Consider the following 9,080-nt stretch of genomic DNA (forward strand, 5'->3'; position numbering starts at 1 on the left):
GTGGTTAGGTGCGTGTATTGTTCTGGTGGCCGAAAATGGGTGAACGGCAGTTGGCCGATCCTTTCCCTTTTTCTCTCTCTTTCTCCTTCTCTCTCCTTCTCCCCTTCTCAACTAGTCAAAATGCCCATGGGTGCCACTATGCACTCACGGATGTGTCCACTTTTTGTGACACATGGCATTACTGTTCATATACATACAGATCCATAAATAGTAAATGCTGTCTCGGAAAAACTTCATAAGTCCGTAACTTTCAAACCACATGTCCAAATTGAACGTGCTTTTAATCTATGAACTCATATTAATGAGTACTTCACAACCATGTATGAGTCAAAGCTCAACTTTGCACGAACAAAAAGTCGACTCCGGCACCGCTTGAACAATTTGGACTTCAACTTGTTTTACTCATAACTTTCAAACGGCAGCTCTGATTTCGACGTGCTACTAGTCTACGAACTCGAGATGACATGTACTTTGCAAATAGTGCCTCGGCCAATGCAAAATTCCACCCGAATCAAAAAGTCAAAATTTTGACCTTTTCGATCAACGGTCAACCTCGATCAACGTGTATCAATTCTGACGTACTTTAGGACGGGGTGTTACACATACAAATAGCTTTTCCTTTTTCTTTCTTTTTTTTTTTTTTTTAATCATAGTTTTCTCTCATTTCAATATGTTGTTACAAGATAAGCATTATGGTTATGGTCAAATATGTATATTTGACATAAAAGTTTGGCATATATTTTAAATTAATTAATTCTAAATTAAATCCTATAACTCTGTTTATTTGCTCACTATTATGAATATGTATTGTATTAATTTATATATTGTACACTTAATTTGATGTATTCGTGTCGATTTAGTTTATAAATTATGTTGAAAAGGAGATAGATTATACTAGAGTAAACCTTACAAATATATATATTGACTGGTGGACTAGTGTGTTAGTTCGCTCGGCAAGCGTATGGATCATATTGATGGCAGAAACCTATTAAATTTTATCTATTTTTATTTATTTCTGCAGTTATGTGATTTGATATATTTGTGTTGAAATCTCTAGAATCCCAATAACAAGAAAGCAGAAGTATTGGCTAATTCACACAGAAATCATCATAATAAAAATTGATCATGAACAACCATCAGTTTGTCAACCTACTATTTTGGGTCTTTAAAAACCATATTTTATATATATATATATATATATATATATAAAGTTTTGATTTGGTAAGTATATTTTGATTTTATAAAGTTAGAATACAATTCAAATCAATCATGACAAATTAATCATTTTTAATTCAATCTAACTTTTTTACATTGAATCTATATTTTATGAAATTAAGATATATATCTTGATATGATAATTATTATTATATATATACATGGAGTTCGTTTATGATGTAGACGGTCCACATGTAAATTATGAGTATTGACGACAGTTTTTGAAAAAACTGTGATTAATACTATCATACAAAAAAAGTATTGACAATGGTTTCTTAAAAAAACAATCGTTAATACTAATATTGAAATGCAAACCATCGGCATCGTACGTAGAATTTCCCTATATACATAATTAGCTTATATGTAAGAGATATATACATATATATATATATATATATATATATATATATAATGGTGACTTTTATCCCAAACTCACATTTCCCTAATATTATTGAAATATATATATATATATATATAGTTAATTAAACTTGAGGACCTATATATAAAATTATTGAAGTCTTTGTATATATATATATATATATATCAATAAAACTGGATTTACCAAAATATTAATAAAATTTATTTATGTTATGGTAGGTGATTTAATAACACTTAATTGGTTAAGTTTTTTTTAATTCACTTTTTTCATTTAAAGTTTAATTTTTTTTCATATTTAATTTATATAAATATGTTAATCAATAATAATTTAACACGTGTTATTTGATAAATAAATTTAATAAACATAAGTTAAAATTTGTAGATACCCACATCATAAAAAATTATTTATATATATATATATATATTGAAAAGATGGGGATACCAATTTACAATATCTACAGAAACAGTGGTAAAAAAAAATAGTGTTTTTTACCATTATGCTGTCCCCGCGAGGACAAATTCTTTGTTTAATAAAAAATGTAGTCATAATTAAAAAAAGATAAACAACAAATTAAGTTTTGTTTAATCAAACATGTTTGTAGTCATAATAAAAAAAGACAAGCAACAAATTTATGATTAAAAAAAAAATGTTTAGCTATTCAGTATATATAGACATATAAATTTGACTTACTATTACACACAGGTAAATAAAGAATGACCTGTAAATATTTAAAAACAAAGACTCATCTAAGAGACTTGGTTAATGCAATTTGCAAGTCGAATTCTTGCATTTCCAATTTGCCTATATATATATATATATATAGATTTCAATTTTCATAGCTAGCATATACCACCATAAATACCCTTCAACTAATTAAATTGGGAATTTCTTTTTTAGCCCCAAATTGAAGAGAGATGGCACCATCCAAAGTTTTTGGCAATCCCATCACCAATGAAACATTGAAGGCAATGCCCGAGTATGCAAACAAGGACACAATAACCGGCGAAGATAGGGCACAAGTTGCTCTCAATTTGAGAGACAACGTTGTCAAGTTTGCAGAGGAATTATTGGAGCAGAGATTTGGTCCTGGAGATGTGAAAACAATTGGCATCATTTACAATGCTACCGGACACACCTTGAAATATACTTTCAATCACGATTGGTGCGGGCACGTTGATAAATCCTACCCTAAAGAAATTGAAAATGGCCAGTTTGCTACTTTTTTGCATGTTGGAGATCACCCAAAAGGCTCTGCTCTATGTACATCACCTAAGGAATCAATTGGTGCCGTTGCTTATTTTGCAAATAATGGGCTGCGTGGAGGTTTTTGTAATTGGATTTTTGCATGGCACAATGTTGAGAACAAGGAGTATAAGGTACATACAATTTGTTAATTATAGTTAAAAGTACCATTTCTCTCACAAGCATAAGTCAATGGAAGATAAACTATCATTTATTTTATATTTCTTTTCTAACAATTATTATTATTATTTTATATTTTTGCTAAAAATATTCTTAATTTGTTATTGTGATTTACAAAACTATATCCTTAATAAAAAAAATTAAATTAAATTATGTTAATTGTTCAGATCTTTACCGAGTTACAAGCACCTCAAGTGGTTGAACAAAACTGGGAAGCTATCCGGGAAAAACTGGAAAGTTCTGCATGCAAGGAGCAAAGTGCTTATGCCTATGGATTCAAAGCAACTGTGACAATTGGCAATGCCAATCCTCCTCCAGTCATTGCAACAATTACTTTCGGTGGACTGCCTCCCCCAAATGCATGAAATGGTGCATATATAAATGACATTTTCAATAAATATAAATTATGAAAAATAAGAGGGTGTAAGATAGTCATCCATAGTATATATATATGGTGTGAATTTACATTTTGAGAATCAATAATCTCAAGGTTCACCTTATGATATTGTACCTGCTATAGCTACTTAATTGTAGGATGATTTTCTAGAATAAAATGCAACCATAAGTAAAATTATTGTGTGTCAAAAAAGAAAGAAGAATAATTAATAAATTAAGCCGGGAGGCAGCCACCTATATGTTTGCACTTAACCTCTATATGTACCAGATTGAACTCTGCGGCATCTCCAACGTAACTCCAAATCTAATCCGAAATCCCACATAATCATAATCCCAAAGTTGTACACTTTTTTTTAATTTCTATTTCAATCTCAAAAGTTTAAAGACAAAAAAATAAAAACAAAAAAGCAAAAAAAAAAAAAAAAAAAAAAACTCATAAATTGTTTTTTTTCACTTTTGACTAAATGTATTGGGAATTTTTATGAAAAATAAAGAAAATGAAAACAGGGAATAATAGAAATATAATTGAACTATTTACCTGCTTTTGTTTCTAAGAAAATAGTTTGTCCTTCTTGTCAGTGGACTTCACTAACTCTATAGCTCCCTCTATTTCCGACCAAGAAAAACAGGCATCAGAAAACAGAGTGCTCTGTTCAAGCTTTTTTTCCGGATTTTGGTTTCTGATATACGGAGTATTGTAAGGCTTACAATTTTTGAGTACTTATAAATTTCATTTATCTGTATAGCCTTAAATTTCGTTATAATAAAAATCACTCTGTAGCATTGTTCGCAATTCAACTGCAAGTTAAAACGGTTTTTATTTGGGTCTTAAATTTTGCTTTTTTATTCATTACCGTAGGATAGTTTGTTACTATGGCTCCAGCTCAAAAGGTATAGTAGATTTTATTGGTTTTAATACCAAATATCTTTTTTTGACCGTAAATCTTAGTTACATATACCTTTTTTTTCTTTTTTTAACCCCCCACAAGCTTACACTTTCAATGACAATTTTTATATTTATAATTAAGAGTTTTGTCACTATAGATTAAATTTCTTGTGGTGTTTTGGTCAAAATCTATGATTCAACTGAATACCAATGTCTTAACGAGTAAGGAGGAATGCCCTAATTCACAACAAAATTATTCATTGTAATGTGTGTTATTTGACATTAAAAATTGGTCATGAACAATGTTTAGCTCGTCGAAGTGCGAAGGCAGGGATTTTGAGACAGTGTGGGGGCAAATTGTAAATGACATTAAGTTTACAAAAAATTCTAAAAATTAGTTACTCTACAATTTTTCAGTTTGATAATGCAACAAAATTTTTTTATCTAGTAATTATATAACTTATTTTAATTATGACAAAAAACTAATACATAGCTTCGTTTTCTTTAAGTAAATGAAATATAAATATTATTACCATATTTAAAATATATTCACATTGAAACTAATTATTTTAAACTAAAAATATATAAATAACTATAAAATTTGACTTTTAATTATTTTTTTATTTATTAAATCCGATATTTTTGGGAAAGAAAAAAATCAAGCATCTACAGTGACTCTGTCTATTGTCAATTTTTTTTTACCACATCAGAAAAACAAACAACCATTCAAAAATCTTCTAATTAATCCGTCTCATAAACACTATTAAAGCGGCTCTCTACCTTGGAAAAGTCTATCAAAAATTTTAAATTTTTCTTAAAAATTCAATTCTTACAAAAAAAATAAATAAATAAACTATTGAAATATTTAATTAATTAATAACTATATGTAACTTTTATGCATATTACTATTAAATAACAATTTTAAAATTAACTATACATTTATACCATCTAGAATTAGACAATGTCATTTTTTATACTATATAAGTAGAAACTTATATTTATCATTGAAGATGTTCTAAATATTTAAGTTGATTCGAATATAATAACAAACTTATCAATAAAAATATCTGTTATTTCCCATTTTTTTTATGAATATGTTTTCCTATTATTTTAAAAATAACAATTTTTATATATCAAACATTGACTCATGAAGTATTTCTAATATGTATCAAATATTGTGTATATATATATATATATATATGGAGAGAGTTGAGATATATTGGAAATATGTATCTAAATTATAATATTGAAAACCATGTCAATATGATAAGTCCTGGAGCCTAGAGGCGTCACCTCAAAATTGTATATGAAAACAGATTAAGATATAATATTGCCTTCCCTGTATAATATTATCCAATATATATCTCTATAATCAATTATTTAATTAGGAAACGCAAAGACCCATAAAATTATTACGAGTCTTTGTTTAATCAAATGTATAGTTCACAAAGTTAGAAAAAAATGTCCAATTCATACATACATACAGACATATATACATATATATAACTTCTATCGACAGCCGTCTTCCCTCTGTAATATACATTATGAAAATTCTATAATTAGTTATTTATTGTGCCTAGTATATTCTTGAAGTCTTTGCAAAAACTCTAATCAATGTGTCTGGTAAATAAAAAAACCAATAATTAATTAAGAAAGAGAACAATATAAAAAAAAAAAAAAAAATGAGACAGAGAGAGAGAGGGCTGGGGAAAACGCTTCTTTTTTTATTTTTTTTTATCCCCTTAACTTTATATAAAATAATGAAAGACAAACATGCAACAAAAAGTTTAAGATTAAATAATGTTTTGTAGCCATTCAATATATATGGATATTGAGCCAATACACACACACACACACACACACATATATATATATATATATATATATATATATATAAACCAAAGTATATATAAATATATAATCTGCTTACATCCGACTGATTTGATGGTTCATCAAAACTATCGTTAGCAATATGTTTCACATTTCATTTATGATTTTACAAAATTTATTTATTTTTAAATAGAATTTTTAATATATTATAAAATTCATATCAAATTATTAATTAAATTTTAAATTTCAAACTTTTAAATGCACCTCCAGTAGGTAGAATGAATATAAAATAGAATAACAATTTCATAATATTTGATATATTTTTGAATAAAAGAATAATTATTTTAAGAGAATAAATAATCTTTCATTTGAAAAAATAACTATTTTTTCTAAAGCTCAGAATAACTATTTTCATATTCTTATCTAGATAAACAGTAAATAAATATTTTTACTATATTTGTAATATATTTAAATTTAAACGGTTTATCACATTTAAAAAATACATGAATAATTATAAATGTTGAATTTTTTATTGATTTTAACCAAATTTAATATTATTAAAGGCTACACTTTAAATTTAATTTTTTATTGTTATCAAACATATAAATAAAAATTATTATTTCATTTTATTTTTTTATTCCTGTAAATCGCTATACTCATTTTAATGGGAATAACTATTTTGCAAATCAAATATAACCTAAGTGATTTATGAACTAGTACAAACAACTAACAAAATATTAATTAAATTTATTTACCAAATGATAAATGTTAAAATATTATTAATTGTAGTATATTTATATAAAATATTATCATATTATCCATCATATTATATGGTAAATAAATTAGTAAGTCTTGTATTATTAAAAAAATAATATCCAATTATAAAATTATAAAAATTAACTTGATATGGGCTTGACTAAAAAAGAGAACAATGTCAAAATCAATAATTAATTAAGAAAGAGAACAATATATTGAGAGAGAGAGAGAGGGTGGGAAAACACGAATTTTTTTTTCTTGACTTTATATAAAATAATGAAAAATTAACTTGCATGGCCAAATTTAAGATAAAATAATGTTTTATACATATATATATATATATATATATATAAAACATTATTTTATTGAGTAAATAAGTGATTATTGAGCAAATACATACATATATATATATATATATATATGAGATGTCTTTACTCTAAAATCGTGGCCAGTCATTACTATATCAAAATTTTGTATTTGTGTACATAGATATATAACTAAACTCATATAAGATTAATTATTAATTAATAACTTTCATTATCAAAAATCAAAATGTTTTGAATTTCATTTATGGTTTTTCCAAAGTTTACTTTTCCGAGTTTAGTATTCATAAAATTAATATTAAACTATTAATTGATTTTTAAATCACAAAAAATTTGTAAACTAAAAAACATATGTCTGAAACTTTCATGTCAATTTGATGTGAATCGAAGAATTCATATTTCAGCATTAGATTTTTTATTATTAGTTTTGGAACATTTAGAGACTAAAATGTTAAATTTAATTATTAATTAAATATCAATTTAATAATATGCTAAAACTTTATTTTAGACAGAGTAAATTTTTTCAGAAATCCAAATTACTATAAATGAATTTTATTAATCTTAATTTTTGAAATGATCCCATAAATTGAAAATGGAAGTATTAATTGTAAAAAAATCAATTACCTTCTAGGAGCTTGATTGTGTATATGTTGTAAGTTTTAATATTACTTCAGTCTCAAATTCATTTGCTAGAAACTTTATCAGGTCTTTCATTATTTTATGGTCTTCAGTCTCAAAAGTTGTCCTTGCATGAATTTATTTGTTGTATATATTTAAGAAATAAAAGTTAACCACAATTGTGATGATCAGTGTGGGCAGATGCAAGAGGCGCTAGCACCTGTTGTTCAATCTCATATAATTTGTGAGTGGTATGGGAGATGATTTAAATGTAGTAATAGTTACTTTCATAACGCTGAAACTTTTTCAAAGCGATTGATTTCAAGGTTAGAAAGAACTTTGAATTTAAGTATGCTCAAACTAGAGTAGTCTAATGATATGTGACCTCCTAGAAATTTCTGAACAAAAAACTGTATACCGAATTCAGTGATTAGGTTCGATTAGGTCCACTAATAGAGGCAGAGTGTCACAAATACCGAATATGGTGGCTAGGTCTGCCAGTAAAGATGGTGAATTACAAATGGTATTAAAATGGTATCATAGTTTGTACCCACAACATGAAATCTGTCAGCAAGACAGTGGATAGTGGAGGCAGAGCCTGCACTCACAATAGGAAGTGTGCCAGCAGGACAATGGATAATGAAGGTGGGATGTTACAAATAATATCAAAATATATATCTTATGAAAAATATATCAATAAGAATACTAGGTCCCAGAAAGGGTTGGAGGTCTTATGCCGTTGTGCACCAGGTTCAGGTCAGCATACTATTTCTTGGTCTTTAAAAATCAATTTTTTTTTTTTTTGGGAATCATTATATATATATATATATAGCTTAGACATAAGAGATATATCGCAATAAAAAATAAACAATGAGTTCTATCCCTAAATCGCCTTTCCCTAATGTAATCAAAATATGTAATTTCTTAATCACTTATAATTAGTTGTTAATTAAACTAGAAGACCCATACACTGAAGTCTTTGTTTATATGCTTATATATACATAAATGTATATAATTATAAGAGATATGGCAATGGAAATTAAACAGTGACTTCTTTCCCAATGTTGCCATTCCCTAATATTATGGAAATATATATTTCTTAATGAAATATAATTAGTTGGTAATATATGTATATATATATATGTAAACAAAGACTTCAATTATATATGTATATATAAGATGGCAATGGAAATTAAACAATGACTTCAGTCCCAAAGTCGTCTTTCCCTAATATTATCGAAATGTATAATTCTTA

At 26.5% G+C, this 9,080-nt stretch overlaps 1 protein-coding gene across 1 annotated transcript; it reads left to right on the forward strand.

Moving 5' to 3' along the window:
- Nucleotides 1-2,508: 2,508 nt before the first annotated feature.
- On the forward strand, nt 2,509-3,381 carry LOC125422061 (23 kDa jasmonate-induced protein). The gene is made up of 2 exons (XM_048472514.2): nt 2,509-2,970; nt 3,184-3,381. The coding sequence occupies exons 1-2, from the start codon at nt 2,509-2,511 to the stop codon at nt 3,379-3,381; spliced, it is 660 nt and encodes a 219-aa protein (XP_048328471.2).
- Nucleotides 3,382-9,080: the final 5,699 nt, after the last annotated feature.

This window comes from Ziziphus jujuba, chromosome 4 (assembly GCF_031755915.1).
Source record: "Ziziphus jujuba cultivar Dongzao chromosome 4, ASM3175591v1".
NCBI lineage: Eukaryota > Viridiplantae > Streptophyta > Magnoliopsida > Rosales > Rhamnaceae > Ziziphus > Ziziphus jujuba.

What these genes read in the sequence shown, in the direction of transcription:
- LOC125422061 (XM_048472514.2), top strand. Translation starts at nt 2,509, where the DNA reads ATGGCACCATCCAAAGTTTTTGGCAATCCCATCACCAATGAAACATTG. An exon ending in TTGAGAACAAGGAGTATAAG is followed by an intron (nt 2,971 to 3,183) that starts GTACATACAATT and finishes TTAATTGTTCAG; the next exon opens with ATCTTTACCGAGTTACAAGC.